The 15,326-nt window shown below is 52.7% G+C and overlaps 2 protein-coding genes across 3 annotated transcripts in view; one reads left to right on the forward strand and one right to left on the reverse strand.

Moving 5' to 3' along the window:
* ITGB5 (integrin subunit beta 5) overlaps positions 1 to 1,214 on the forward strand; it is a 43,000-nt gene extending 41,786 nt beyond the window's left edge. For both annotated transcript variants that reach the window (XM_073551931.1, XM_073551932.1), the window contains exon 15: positions 12 to 1,214. In XM_073551931.1, the coding sequence (XP_073408032.1) occupies positions 12 to 134 (123 nt within the window). In that variant the 3' untranslated portion in view covers positions 135 to 1,214. The remainder of the gene's footprint in view (positions 1 to 11) is intronic.
* Positions 1,215 to 1,766: 552 nt separating this feature from the next.
* Positions 1,767 to 8,747, reverse strand: UMPS (uridine monophosphate synthetase). The gene is made up of 6 exons (XM_073551933.1): positions 8,528 to 8,747; positions 4,448 to 4,601; positions 3,704 to 4,351; positions 3,454 to 3,629; positions 2,795 to 2,909; positions 1,767 to 2,605 (listed from the first exon to the last, which is right to left on the reverse strand). Exons 1-6 carry the CDS (start codon positions 8,723 to 8,725, stop codon positions 2,400 to 2,402), a joined length of 1,497 nt encoding a protein of 498 aa, XP_073408034.1. The 5' UTR covers positions 8,726 to 8,747; the 3' UTR covers positions 1,767 to 2,399.
* Positions 8,748 to 15,326: the final 6,579 nt, after the last annotated feature.

The following is a 15,326-nucleotide window of genomic DNA, read 5'->3' on the forward strand; positions in this document are numbered from 1 at the left end:
TCTCCCACCAGGCATCCAACCCGCTGTACCGCCAGCCGATCTCCACCCACAGCGTAGACGAGATGTACAGCATGATGGCGAAACCCTACAACGGCGGCAGCAACGGATTCAGAGCTGTGGATGACAAGGACTGAGGCCGAAACTGTCCGCACGCCGTGCCCGCTGCGCGGACCGGAAGTGGCCGCCGTGGCTTATTTGCACATTTGTAGAAATCGGCCGGGTGCAGCCGATAATAGCGGCCATCGCCTGGATCCGGCACTGAAAGAGTCCGAGCGCAAGCCGATCCGTGTCCTGACCGAGGGACCGCGACATTAACCCACAATGTGCCACATGGATGACTAGAATCACACTAAGACCTAGATCAGGATTAATCAGGGAGAAGCCGCGCAGGATTCATGGGTGAGAAACGCTGCGCCGGGTCCGTAATACCACCGCACCCGTCACATGGTGTCAGGACCTGTAGGTGGCAAGGGGTTAACCGGCCCAAGACTGTGACAACCATGACCACTCCCAGCGGAGTAAGAAAGATGATGGGGGATGTGCTCCACACCGGAACATATCTCTTCAGGATTCTCATATAAGACTTATCTGCTACCATCACCTTTGACCCTTCAGAGCTGCACTCACTATTCTGCTGGTGCAGTCCCTGTGTACATACAGGATGTAACTCAGGATCAGTAATGTATGTACACAGTGACTGCACCAGCAGAATAGTGAGTGCAGCTCCGGAGTATAATACAGGATGTAAATCAGGATCAGTAAAGTAATGTATGTACACAGTGACTGCACCAGCAGAATAGTGAGTGCAGCTCTGGGGTATAATACAGGATGTAACTCAGGATCAGTAATGTAATGTATGTACACAGTGACTGCACCAGCAGAATAGTGAGTGCAGCTCTGGGGTATGTGTTTTACATGGCTGTATGCTGGGTTGGATGTGACGTACGTTCCGGGGGTCCTTGGACGCTCCATCCTTTCTCTATTAGTAATTTTATAAAGAATTCTTCTAGTTTACCCCCCATCACAGGATATTTCTAAATTTGCCCCTGCTAGTTTTTTTTTTTCTTCTATCTTTTATGTAGATTATTTTTGGATTTCCGTCCTGGGCTGAAGTTTTAACCCTTACCTGGATTTCTTGGGATTTCAGTATTAGAGATTTTGATAATTTGCTATAATCAGTGTAATAATAAATTAATAAAGACATTAAGTTGGCAGCGGTGGCTGTGATACCGTGGTGTGTGTGGGGCTGTAATACCGTGGTGTGTGTGTATTTGGGGGGGCGCTGTGATACCGTGGTGTGTGCGTGTTTGGGGGGGAGGGGGCGGGCTGTGATACCGTGGCACGGAGATGGGGGGCTTGGTGGTCACCAGATGAAATCCTCACGGAGGCGGATAGATGGCGGTTGCAGTTAGTGTTAGGCGCTGGCTCCATAAGAACCACCTGGACTGTGACCCTCGGCCTGCCCTGCAGTTCTGGGGGGCTGTCATCGGCACGACCCCCTAAAAAAAAACCTAATAAATGACTTGTGTGATATTGAAGGACGCTGTCGTGGCTGAAACTTCTTGAGGCCTCAGTGCTGTATTCACTGACCGCAGAGCGGCCCACGTCTGGAGGCACCACTGATGGCAGCCGCTGCTCCCACCCACCACGCTCAGTGCTTCCACCCCGAGCCCTTACGGCACGATCTCTGCCCACTGAGACCCCGTCCTGCTCACGGCTGCAGGTTACAACTGATACATTGCACCAAACTCCACATCAGTCAGCAGTGGTGGAAACACAGACACGACCAGGGAGACGATCGGCCTCATTTATTCTCATCTCCAGCAACAGAAGCTGAACGTCTGCCGGAGACGCAACATCAGAGAAAGCCGCCGTGGACGCTGCGCTCAGCGATGGCCGCGAGCAGGATGACGTCTGACGCGCAGGGGTTAGCGAGGGTCTGGTCGCGCTCGTGGATCAGGGTCGCAAATCCTGCAGCTGCAGGGACGTGACCATAATACACAAGCGTGACCAGACCCTCGCTAACCCCCCGAGCATCAGATGTTATCCTGCTCGCCTAGCACTACTGCAGTCCCATGTAAACGCAGCTGCCGCACTCTTCGCATTGTCAGACTCCATCTCTGCTTTCTTTCAAGGAACAATAGTCTAAATTCAGAAACTTTAAACCCGTCCTGAGCGAGCGCTTCTGCCGCTGAGGGTTTGTTACAATGTGTCGGGTCCACAGTCCGGGCATCTGGACTGACACACTGTAACAAAGCCCCGGAGAGTTCTGATCAGTCATCTCCGCTTGTTGTCAGTGACTGGAGACTCCACGACACGGCAGTTTGGGGAATAACAGAGAGGAAGGCGCCATCAAGCCAGCGGCTGCGACAGGACGCAGGGTGTAGAAGTGACGACTGTCATCCCGAGTCCGGCGTCTCCAGCGGGACTTGCTCCTCTCCGCGGCTCCTGGTGATGTAAGCCTCCCAGCCGGCCCGCCGGTAAATCTCCGCAGCCGCACCGCGCTTGCTGGACGCCAAGATCCCGCGGCCCACGATGATGATGTCCGAGCCCCTGTTCACAATAACCTCGTGGGGGGTCCGGTACTGCTGCCCCAGAGAATCTCCTGTGAGGGGCAAAGCCATGTACATGAGCAACCGACCTGTGGGGACGGGGGGCACTATCCTACCCGACCTCCCCCAGTGACATGTCCATAGTGACAGCTCATCTGATGGACTAGAGGGGCTCTGGTCGCCCCACACTGAGCGTCACCCTCACTGGACATCACCCTCTAAAAGCCCAAAATATCACCTACCTCCCGGCTGCATCTGGACCCCCGGCGTGAGGTGGAGAAACTGCGGCCGCTCACTCACTTTACCCCCAGAGATAAAGCCGAACACAAACGTGGGGTACTGCTCCGCCATCTTCACCTGCGGGGACAAGTCAGAGAAAAGTCATATGGCCGACGATAAGAGCCAAGCACCGCACCGACATCAGAACCCCCCCGATGTCAGAACCCCACCGGCACCAGATCAGTGTCACACCCTCGTCACAACGTCACCGGAACTTCATCAAAACCACACCAGCAGCAGATCGGCGTCAGACCTCCACCGGCACCAGAACCCACACAGGAACCAGACCAGCAACAGAACGGCGTCTGAACCCCACCAGAAACACCACAGGCACCAGACTGGCGTCACAACCCAACCGACACCGGAACCCACACAAGAACCAGACCCTCATCCCAACCACACTGGCAACAGACCCTTATCGCAACCCCACCAGCGTCAGACCCCCAACAGCACCAGACCCTCATCAGAACCCCACCAGTATCAGAAGACCCCCGACACACACAGGGGTCAGACCCTTGTTAGAATCCCACCGGCGTAAGACCCCCCCACAGGCGCAGGACCCTCGTCAGACCCCAGTCATACTGCACCGCAGCCCGGCCGGCCAGCGCCGCCTGCCACTTACAGCCGCCTTGGTGTATTCTCCGGTGGCCAGTGACCCCTGGGAGCTCATCTCGGCAATCACGAGGCAGCCTCTCCCCAGCGCTTCCCCCACCTCCTGCAGGCCTTGTACCACCCCCGGACCGGGCACGGCCTGGACATTCACCACATCGGCCCAAGACGAGATTCTGAAAATACCACCTGTGGGGTGAAAACAAAAGTCAAGTGACAGCGCCCCCTGGAGACGAGGCTGCAGAGAGAAGAACAGACGCTACCTCCATACTGATGCTTCACTGTGTTCCCAATATCTGCAAATTTACGATCTTCGAAGATCAGGAAGTCGTGCTGATCGGCGATCGCCCGCAGCCGGGAGGAGACCTCGGGGGTGAAGTCGCTCAGAATGTCCACGTGGGTCTTCAGCATACAGATGGAGGGTCCCAGCTCTGCGGCCAACTGGAGGAGCTCAGCAGAGTCCATCACGTCGGCCGACACACACAGGTTGCTCTGCTTCTTCTCCATGAGGTGCAGCAGCCGCGTGGCCACGGGATGGGTGTCCGGGAGGGCGGCGCGGGAGGAGTAGCTGAGGGCCACGCTCGGGGCCCGCACCGGAGCAGTCACCTTATTCTCAGCAATGAATCTCCGGACGTTTTCCACCGTCTCTACGTCCACCATCCCCAGCCGCTGCAGGGTGGCCATGAGCTGGGGCAGGGAGCAGACGGAGTGCAGCCTGATGCCGCTCGCTGCCAGCTTGTCCCGGCCGCCCTGATCTCGGTCCACCAACACAATGGCGTCTGTCACCTGCAGCCCCTCGCTCCTCAGCACCTCCGCAGTCTCCAGGACGCTGGAGCCGCTCGTCACCACATCCTCAATGATCAGACAGGTCTCCCCGGGGGTGATGGCACCCTCCACCAGGCGCTTGGTCCCTGCAAGAGAGGGATGAAATATCTGCTCACCTCTGGGGCCCCGCGTCATGTGACACCACCAGAACCTCGAGGTCACATGACACAACAAAATCTCACCGTAATCTTTGGCCTCCTTCCTGCGGATCAGCATCGGTATCAGGTGTGAGGTGCAAATCACGGTGGCGAGAGGGAGCGCGGTGTACGGCACACCACAGACGGAGTCATACCGCACAGCGGCGTCCTGCGCCGTCTGATAGAGGCGATCAGCGACCTGCGGAAAGTGGCATGTGAGAGGGCAGAACGGCAGACGGGCGACGCGTCAGGGGGCGGCAAATCAGAGGGAGGTACGGCAGACAGAGGCGACGCGTCAGGGGGCGACAAATCAGAGGGAGGTACGGCAGACAGGGGCGACGCGTCAGGTTGCGGCAAATCAGAGGGAGGTACAGCAGACAGAGGCGACGCGTCAGGGGGCGGCAAATCAGAGGGAGGTACGGCAGACAGAGGCGACGCGTCAGGGGGCGACAAATCAGAGGGAGGTACGGCAGAAAGGGGCGACGCGTCAGGGGGCGGCAAATCAGAGGGAGGTACGGCAGACAGAGGCGACGCGTCAGGGGGCGGCAAATCAGAGGGAGGTACGGCAGACAGAGGCGACGCGTCAGGGGGCGACAAATCAGAGGGAGGTACAGCAGACAGGGGCGACGCGTCAGGGGGCGGCAAATCAGAGGGAGGTATGGCAGACAGGGGTGACGCGTCAGAGGGAGGCAAATCAGAGGGTGGACGGCAGACAGAGGCGACAAGTCAGGGGGCGGCAAATCAGAGGGAGGTACGGCAGACAGGGGTGACGAGTCAGGGGGCGGCAAATCAGAGGGAGGTACGGCAGACAGGGGTGACGAGTCAGGGGGCGGCAAATCAGAGGGAGGTACGGCAGACAGGGGTGACGAGTCAGGGGGCGGCAAATCAGAGGGAGGTACGGCAGACAGGGGTGACGAGTCAGGGGGCGGCAAATCAGAGGGAGGTACGGCAGACAGAGGCGACGAGTCAGGGGGCGGCAAATCAGAGGGAGGTATGGCAGACAGGGGTGACGCGTCAGAGGGAGGCAAATCAGAGGGTGGACGGCAGACAGGGGTGACGAGTCAGAGGGCAGCAAATCAGAGGGAGGTACGGCAGACAGGGGTGACGAGTCAGGGGGCGGCAAATCAGAGGGAGGTACGGCAGACAGGGGTGACGAGTCAGGGGGCGGCAAATCAGAGAGAGGTACGGCAGACAGGGGTGACGAGTCAGGGGGCGGCAAATCAGAGGGAGGTACGGCAGACAGGGGTGACGAGTCAGGGGGCGGCAAATCAGAGGGAGGTACGGCAGACAGAGGCGACGCGTCAGGGGGCGGCAAATCAGAGGGAGGTATGGCAGACAGGGGTGACGCGTCAGAGGGAGGCAAATCAGAGGGTGGACGGCAGACAGGGGTGACGAGTCAGAGGGCGGCAAATCAGAGGGAGGTACGGCAGACAGGGGTGACGAGTCAGGGGGCGGCAAATCAGAGGGAGGTACGGCAGACAGGGGTGACGAGTCAGGGGGCGGCAAATCAGAGGGAGGTACGGCAGACAGGGGTGACGAGTCAGGGGGCGGCAAATCAGAGGGAGGTACGGCAGACACGGGTGACGAGTCAGGGGGCGGCAAATCAGAGGGAGGTACGGCAGACAGAGGCGACGAGTCAGGGGGCGGCAAATCAGAGGGAGGTACGGCAGACAGGGGCGACGAGTCAGGGGGCGGCAAATCAGAGGGAGGTACGGCAGACAGGGGTGACGAGTCAGGGGGCGGCAAATCAGAGGGAGGTACGGCAGACAGGGGCGACAAATCAGAGGGAGGTACGGCAGACAGGGGCGACGAGTCAGGGGGCGGCAAATCAGAGGGAGGTACGGCAGACAGGGGTGACGAGTCAGGGGGCGACAAATCAGAGGGAGGTACGGCAGACAGAGGCGACGAGTCAGGGGGCGGCAAATCAGAGGGAGGTACGGCAGACAGGGGTGACGAGTCAGGGGGTGGCAAATCAGAGGGAGGTACGGCAGACAGGGGTGACGAGTCAGGGGGCGGCAAATCAGAGGGAGGTACGGCAGACAGGGGTGACGAGTCAGGGGGCGGCAAATCAGAGGGAGGTACGGCAGACAGGGGTGACGAGTCAGGGGGCGGCAAATCAGAGGGAGGTACGGCAGACAGGGGTGACGAGTCAGGGGGCGGCAAATCAGAGGGAGGTACGGCAGACAGGGGTGACGAGTCAGGGGGTGGCAAATCAGAGGGAGGTACGGCAGACAGAGGCGACGAGTCAGGGGGCGGCAAATCAGAGGGAGGTACGGCAGACAGGGGTGACGAGTCAGGGGGTGGCAAATCAGAGGGAGGTACGGCAGACAGAGGTGACGAGTCAGAGGGCGGCAAATCAGAGGGAGGTACGGCAGACAGGGGTGACGAGTCAGGGGGCGGCAAATCAGAGGGAGGTACGGCAGACAGGGGTGACGAGTCAGAGGGCGGCAAATCAGAGGGAGGTACGGCAGACAGGGGCGACGAGTCAGGGGGCGGCAAATCAGAGGGAGGTACGGCAGACAGGGGTGACGAGTCAGGGGGCGGCAAATCAGAGGGAGGTACGGCAGACAGGGGTGACGAGTCAGGGGGTGGCAAATCAGAGGAAGGTACGGCAGACAGGGGTGACGCGTCAGGGGGCGGCAAATCAGAGGGAGGTACGGCAGACAGAGGTGACGAGTCAGGGGGCGGCAAATCAGAGGGAGGTACGGCAGACAGGGGTGACGAGTCAGAGGGCGGCAAATCAGAGGGAGGTACGGCAGACAGGGGCGACGAGTCAGGGGGCGGCAAATCAGAGGGAGGTACGGCAGACAGGGGTGACGAGTCAGGGGGCGGCAAATCAGAGGGAGGTACGGCAGACAGAGGCGACGAGTCAGGGGGTGGCAAATCAGAGGGAGGTACGGCAGACAGGGGTGACGAGTCAGGGGGCGGCAAATCAGAGGGAGGTACGGCAGACAGGGGTGACGAGTCAGGGGGTGGCAAATCAGAGGGAGGTACGGCAGACAGAGGTGACGAGTCAGAGGGCGGCAAATCAGAGGGAGGTACGGCAGACAGGGGTGACGAGTCAGGGGGCGGCAAATCAGAGGGAGGTACGGCAGACAGGGGTGACGAGTCAGAGGGCGGCAAATCAGAGGGAGGTACGGCAGACAGGGGCGACGAGTCAGGGGGCGGCAAATCAGAGGGAGGTACGGCAGACAGGGGTGACGAGTCAGGGGGCGGCAAATCAGAGGGAGGTACGGCAGACAGGGGTGACGAGTCAGGGGGTGGCAAATCAGAGGAAGGTACGGCAGACAGGGGTGACGCGTCAGGGGGCGGCAAATCAGAGGGAGGTACGGCAGACAGGGGTGACGAGTCAGGGGGCGGCAAATCAGAGGGAGGTACGGCAGACAGGGGTGACGAGTCAGGGGGTGGCAAATCAGAGGGAGGTACGGCAGACAGGGGTGACGAGTCAGAGGGCGGCAAATCAGAGGGAGGTACGGCAGACAGGGGTGACGAGTCAGGGGGTGGCAAATCAGAGGGAGGTACGGCAGACAGGGGTGACGAGTCAGAGGGCGGCAAATCAGAGGGAGGTACGGCAGACAGGGGTGACGAGTCAGGGGGCGGCAAATCAGAGGGAGGTACGGCAGACAGGGGTGACGAGTCAGGGGGCGGCAAATCAGAGGGAGGTACGGCAGACAGAGGTGACGAGTCAGGGGGCGGCAAATCAGAGGGAGGTACGGCAGACAGGGGTGACGAGTCAGGGGGCGGCAAATCAGAGGGAGGTATGGCAGACAGGGGTGACGAGTCAGGGAGCGACGAGGTGGACGGGGGTGAAGGGTCAGGGGGGACGGGGGAAGCATCAGGGGGCGGCAAATCAGAGGGAGGTACGGCAGACAGGGGTGACGAGTCAGGGGGCGGCAAATCAGAGGGAGGTATGGCAGACAGGGGTGACGAGTCAGGGGGCGACGAGGTGGACGGGGGTGAAGGGTCAGGGGGGACGGGGGAAGCATCAGGGGGCGGCACGGCATTACCAGGACATTGCAGGGACACATAAACGCGCCCAAGTAAGGAGGAGGCATCTTTGTGTGATGAAGGTCCTGCACCTCCCCACACTACACCGCCTCTGCCGCCTCTATTCACTGCCCGCACCTGGTTGAGCAGCGCCGGGTGGGACACGATAACTCTCAGGTCAAAGTACACGGGGGACAGGACCCCACTCTTCAGGGTGAAGTGACCGAACTTCAGCGCCTGGACCCGGTGAAGCTCCGCAGCCAACAGCTCCATTTCCCACGTGTGCGGAACTTCCGGTCTCCGGCGCCAACACCAGAGGGCGACAGAGAGCAACATCTGGCGACAAACCAGACTCCAACAAGATGGCGGCGAGACTAGAGGAAAGACTGACAATAATGCGGAGACAAAGTCGCCACCTACAGGTCAGAAAAGAGACTGCAGCTCTGGAGGTGACTGGAGGATACGACACAATGTAACAGCAGAATAGTGACTGCAGCTCCGGAGGTGACTGGAGGATAAGACACGATGTAACAGCAGAATAGTGAGTGCAGCTCTGGAGGTGACTGGAGCATAGGAGGGGACAATGTTTGGTGCTGGTTTTATAACAGTCACTGTTTTTCAGCGGTTGGTCGGTAACTGACGGTTCTTCATGGGATTTCGCTGTTATGGAAACCAAAGAAGAAAAAAATGGTCCCAAGAACCGGAACTTTCTGAATAAAAAATATCTATTGTATAGAACAATTAAAACATACAAAAGAAAGAAAGGCGCTGGACCGTATGACGAGGGACTGTAAGGCTGTGCACATGCTGCGGATTTTTCCGCTCGGATTAGCTGCGGTTTTAAATCTGCAGCATGTCTGTTCTTTGTGCGGAATCCGCAGCGGTTTGACTCCTGCTCCATCACCAGGTGTCAAACCGCAGGGGAAAACCGCACTAAATCCGCAATGTGTGCACACAGCTTACAGCCATAGGGCGTCCTAGATACCGGCGCCTCAGACGTCTCCGTTTAATGTTTTGGGCAATATTCCGCCTGTGGGCGCCGGTATCTAGGACTCCCTATGGCCTTACAGTCCCTCGTCATACGGTCCAGCGCCTTTCTTTCTTTTGTATGTTTTAATTGTTCTATACAATAGATACTTTTATTCAGAAAGTTCCGGCTCTTGGGACCATTTTTTTCTTCTTTGGTTTCCATAACAGCGAAATCCCATCAAGAACCGTCAGTTACCGACCAACCGCTGGAAAACAGTGACTGTGAGGCCGGGGTCACACTGGGGAGGAATACGGCCGAGTGAGAGGCGTAAAAGCCGCATTACACACGGACCAATGATTCTCTATGGGGTCCCTCGCACCAGCCGTATATTTCTCATCCGTATTCTACGCTCCGTGCCAATCGCAGCATGCTGGGACTGTCAGCGTACTACGCCCGTAATACACCAATGCAAGTCTATGGGTGCGAGAAAAATGCGGATTACACACGGACCAGACGTGTGACCTGCGAGAAATACGCACCCGGTGTCTTTTACAAAAGCCGACAATTCAGTGCGTGATACAGTAAACTCACACTGACAGGTTTAATAAAGAAGCGAAAGAATAGATATATACACATAGAATACATATATACATATATATATATATATATATATATATACACAGCACAGACCAAAAGTTTGGACACACCTTTTCATTCAAAGAGTTTTCTTTATTTTCATGACTATGAAAATTGTAGATTCACTCTGAAGGCATCAAAACTATAGAATCATAGAATCGTAGAGTTGGAAGGGACCTCCTGGGCCATCTGGTCCAACCCCCTGCTCAAAGCAGGATTCGCTAAATCATCCCAGTCAGATGTCTGTCCAGCCTCTGTTTGAAGACTTCCATTGAAGTAGAACTCACCACTTCTCGTGGCAGCCTGTTCCACTCATTGATCACTCTAACTGTCAAAAAGTTTTTTCTAATATCTAATCTGTGTCTCCTCCCATTCAGTTTCATCCCATTGCTTCTAGTCTTTCCTTGTGCAAATGAGAATAAAGTTGATCCTTCTACAATGTGACAGCCCTTTAGATATTTGTAGACAGCTATTAAGTCTCCTCTCAGTCTTCTCTTTTGCAAACTAAACATTCCCAAATCCTGCAACCTTTCCTCATAAGACAGGGTTTGCAGACCGGTCACCATTCTGGTCGCTCTTTTCTGAACTTGCTCCAGTTTGTTGATGTCTTTTTTAAAATGTGGTGCCCAAAACTGGACACAATATTCCAGATGAGGTCTGACCAAAGAGGAGTAGAGGGAAATAATGACTTCACGTGATCTAGACTGTATGCTTCTGTTAATACATCCTAGAATTGCATTTGCCTTTTTTGCTGCTGCATCACACTGTTGACTCATATTCAGTCTGTGATCTATTAGTATACCCAAGTCTTTTTCACATGTGCTGTCACTTAGCCCTATTCCTCCCATTCTATATATGTTTTTTCCATTTTTATTGCCCAGATGTAGTACTTTGCATTTCTCCCTGTTAAAAACCATTCTGTTAGTTGCTGCCCACTTCTCCAGTTTATTTAAATCTTTTTGAATCCTCTCTCTCTCTTCTCTAGTATTAGCTATCCCTCCTAGCTTTGTGTCATCAGCAAATTTAATCAGTTTACCCTCAATTCCTTCATCTAAATCGTTGATAAAGATGTTGAACAATACAGGGCCCAGGACAGAGCCCTGTGGTACCCCACTTGAGACATTCTTCCAACTGGATGTGCAGCCATTTACGACCACTCTTTGGGTCCGATCACTAAGCCAGCTATGAATCCACCTAACAGTTGCCTTGTACATTCCATACTTAGTCATTTTTTCAATAAGGATTGTATGAGAGACTTTGTCAAATGCTTTGCTGAAGTCAAGATATACTATATCTACAGCATTTCCTTGATCCACCCAATCAGTGATACCGTCATAGAAGGAAATTAAGTTAGTCTGACATGACTTATTAGTTAGAAACCCATGCTGACTCTGTTTAATCACTTCATTCTTATCCAGGTACTGACATACATGTTGTTTAATAATTTGTTCAAAGATCTTTCCTGGTATAGAAGTCAGACTCACCGGCCTATAGTTACCTGGGTCCACCTTCTTCTAACTCTATGAATTATGTGGTAACTCTATGAATTACCACATGTGGAATTATATAATTAAAGTGTGAAACAACTGAAAATATGTCTTATATTCTAGGTTCTTCACAGTAACCACCTTTTGCTTTGATTTCTGCTTCGCACACTCTTGGCATTCTCTTGATGAACTAGTAGTCATGAAAATAAAGAAAACTCTTTGAATGAGAAGGTGTGTCTAAACTTTTGGTCTGTACTGTGTATATATATATATTTATAATTCATAGAGTTCTACATAGCAGAATAGCCGCAAAATCAATACAAAACCTGACATGAAATGACACATGGTTACATACACTAAACCGTTTCATTTCATGTATTTTTTTTATATGTATTTCACTAGCAATGAGATGAGGGTTTGTGGGTAAAATTTGGGATGTCTAGGTGTTAAATTAAGGGGTTAATTCATTGGAAAAAAATGCGTGGGCTCCCGTGGCAAAATCGCAACCAGAGACGTAAAGCCAGTGAGTGAGGGCAGATTGTCTCTACATCAACACGAGCTGGTGCTGTGATGTTAACATCCTGGGAAAAGGTTGCTCTCCAGATCTAGAGTACCTTGCACTCAATTGTAGACCATTTTACTCTCCAAGAGAGTTTTCATCTATGGTTCTGGTTGCAGTATATATTCCCCCTCAAGCATCTGTTAAAGCTGCTATTGGTGAATTAGCTTGCAAAATATCAGAATGGGAGAAAGGGTCTCCAGAAGCATTTGTGATCGTAATGGGGGACTTTAACAAAGGAAAACTCAACCTGGATCTCCCCAAATTTACTCAACATATAAACTGCTTCACGAGAGAGAACAATACGCTTGATCACTGCTATACAGTCATAAAAGGGGCCTACAGGGCAGTGAGGAGAGCAGCAGTGGGCTTTTCAGATCATTGTCTAATTCATTTAATTCCAGCCTGCAGGCAAAGGTTGAAAACATCCAAACCTACAGTTTATACAAAGAAGACATGGTCTGAGGAGGCAAAATTGCAACTCCAAGCATGCTTTGAATGCACGGACTGGGAGGTATTCCAGGAAACATGCTCGGGTCTGGATGAATGGGTGGATGCAGTGTCCTCATAGATCCGTTTTTGTGAAGACACGTTTATTCCATCCAAACCTGTCCACTTTCGGGGAAACAACAAGCCGTGGTTTACAAATAAAGTCAGGTTGATCCGTAAGAGAAAAGAGGAGGCTTATAAAGCAGGCGATATTACTGAACTCAAGAAACTTAGGAACTCGCTATCTAAAGAGATCAAGTTAGCCAAACACGAGTATGCAAAGATTCTAGAGGAAAGGTTCTCATCAAAAGATACTAGATCTGCATGGAGAGGATTAAGAGAGGTCACCAATTATAAAAGCCACCCCACTATAGTGAACCCCAGCAGAAGTCTGGCAGCAGAGTTAAATGAATTCTACTGCAGATTTGAGGCAAGCTCTACACACAGTGGCAATTCATCTCTAAGCTCCTCAGTCTGTTCATATAAAGATCATTCATTGTGCAACACCCAAGTAGTGATCTCCGAGGCAGAGGTGATACACATCCTGAAGGGACTTAAGGTCAAAAAGGCACCTGGCCCTGATGGTGTATCTCCAATGTGTCTGAAAGTATGTGCTACCCAGCTTGCCCCTATACTGACAAATATATACAATGTGTCACTGGAAGAGTGCGTTGTACCTCAGTGTTGGAAAAATTCCACAATTATCCCTGTCCCCAAGAAAGTGGGATCCTCTGAGTTGAACGACTATAGACCAGTAGCACTCACATCTGTAGCTATGAAAGTCTTCGAAAGAATTATGATGTCCCACCTGATAAAATTCACGCAGAAGCTATGGGACCCGCTTCAGTTTGCCTATAAGGAGAATCGTTCGGCAAACGACACTGTCAATCTGGCACTGAAGTACATTTTGGATCACACAGATGAACTGCACTCATATGTCCGGATTCTTTTCATGGACTTTAGCTCAGCGTTCAATACCATTGATCCGAATTTACTTCATAAGAAAATGGTAGCTCTTGGAGTCCCTCTCAACTTATGCTTGTGGATTTATAACTTCCTGACAGCCAGGATACAGAGTGTAAAAGTAAATCCCTACCCTCATCATGGGAGATTTCAATATCCCCATTGCTCTTCCCCTCTCCCCATCTGCTACTCACCTTTTATCTCTAACCTCCTCGTTTGGCCTTTCGCAGCTTACTAATTCTCCAACGCATGAAGACGGAAACTCCCTCGACTTGGTCTTCTCTCGGCTTTGTGCAGTGGATGATTTCGCAAACTCCCCTCTCCCGCTCTCTGACCACAATCTTCTTTCATTCTCTATAAAGAACTGCCAGGCTGCTCAGGTCACCCCCACTGTCCAGACTTATAGAAACACACAGGCCATTAACACCCAGAAACTTATGAAGAACTTGCAGTCTTCATTGGCCCCTATCTCCTCCCTCTCATGTCCTGATTCTGCATTGAAGCATTACAATGAAACACTTCAAAGTGCCCTGGATGAATTTGCACCCCCTATAAATAGAAAACCACAACGCAGACGGCGACAACCCTGGCACATGGTGCAAACACGTTTCCTGCAGCGGTGCTCCAGGTGCGCCGAACGTCTGTGGAGAAAATCCAATCTACACGAAGATTTCATCCATTATAAGTTTATGCATAGAACATACAACACTGCCCTTCACCTCTCCAAACAAACCTATTTAAGCACCCTCATCACCTCACTGTCCAATAACCCGAAACGTCTCTTTGTGACCAGATTCGACAGGAAATTATCTCCCAATCACCTCATACCATGCATTGTCCTCCCTCCCCCACTGCTTCTAGCTCACTCTCTGATTTTGAACCAGTCACAGAAGAAGAAGTAAGCAGGCTCCTTGCATCTTCTCGCCCAACCACTTGCACTAGTGACCCATTTCCATCACATCTCCTCCAGTCCCTTTCCCCTGCTGTCACCCCTCACCTAACTAAAATATTTAACCTCTCTCTCTCTTCTGGTATTTTTCCCTCCTCATTTAAGCATGTCATCATACATCCACTACTTAAAAAACCATCCCTCGACCAAAACTGTGCCGCTTACTATAGACCTGTCTCTAATCTTCCCTTAGAATCATAGAATCATAGAATCGTAGAGTTGGAAGGGACCTCCTGGGCCATCTGGTCCAACCCCCTGCTCAAAGCAGGATTCGCTAAATCATCCCAGTCAGATGTCTGTCCAGCCTCTGTTTGAAGACTTCCATTGAAGGAGAACTCATCACTTCTCGTGGCAGCCTGTTCCACTCATTGATCACTCTAACTGTCAAAAAGTTTTTTCTAATATCTAATCTGTGTCTCCTCCCATTCAGTTTCATCCCATTGCTTCTAGTCTTTCCTTGTGCAAATGAGAATAAAGTTGATCCTTCTACAATGTGACAGCCCTTTAGATATTTGTAGACAGCTATTAAGTCTCCTCTCAGTCTTCTCTTTTGCAAACTAAACATTCCCAAATCCTGCAACCTTTCCTCATAAGACAGGGTTTGCAGACCGGTCACCATTCTGGTCGCTCTTTTCTGAACTTGCTCCAGTTTGTTGATGTCTTTTTTAAAATGTGGTGCCCTTCATCTCTAAACTCCTGGAACGCCTGATCAACTCCCGTCTTATCCGCTATCTCTCAGAAAACTCTGTTCTCGACCCTCTCCAATCTGGTTTCCTCTCTTTACACTCCACTGAAACTGCCCTCACTAAAGTCTCTAATGATCTACTAACAGCTAAATCTAATGGTCATTACTCCATGCTAATTCTCTTGGATCTCTCTGCAGC

This window comes from Dendrobates tinctorius, unplaced genomic scaffold, assembly GCF_039654945.1.
Source record: "Dendrobates tinctorius isolate UK_male_01 unplaced genomic scaffold, ASM3965494v1 ptg000182l, whole genome shotgun sequence".
Lineage (NCBI taxonomy): Eukaryota > Metazoa > Chordata > Amphibia > Anura > Dendrobatidae > Dendrobates > Dendrobates tinctorius.

Bases quoted from the DNA above. Each gene is read 5' to 3' on its own strand.
- UMPS (XM_073551933.1), bottom strand. From the start codon at position 8,725: ATGTTGCTCTCTGTCGCCCTCTGGTGTTGGCGCCGGAGACCGGAAGTT. The intron at 4,352-4,447 runs GTGAGATTTTGT...CCTCTCTTGCAG, and splicing joins GAAGGAGGCCAAAGATTACG to GGACCAAGCGCCTGGTGGAG. The intron at 2,910-3,453 runs GTAAGTGGCAGG...TTGTCCCCGCAG, and splicing joins GAGAATACACCAAGGCGGCT to GTGAAGATGGCGGAGCAGTA.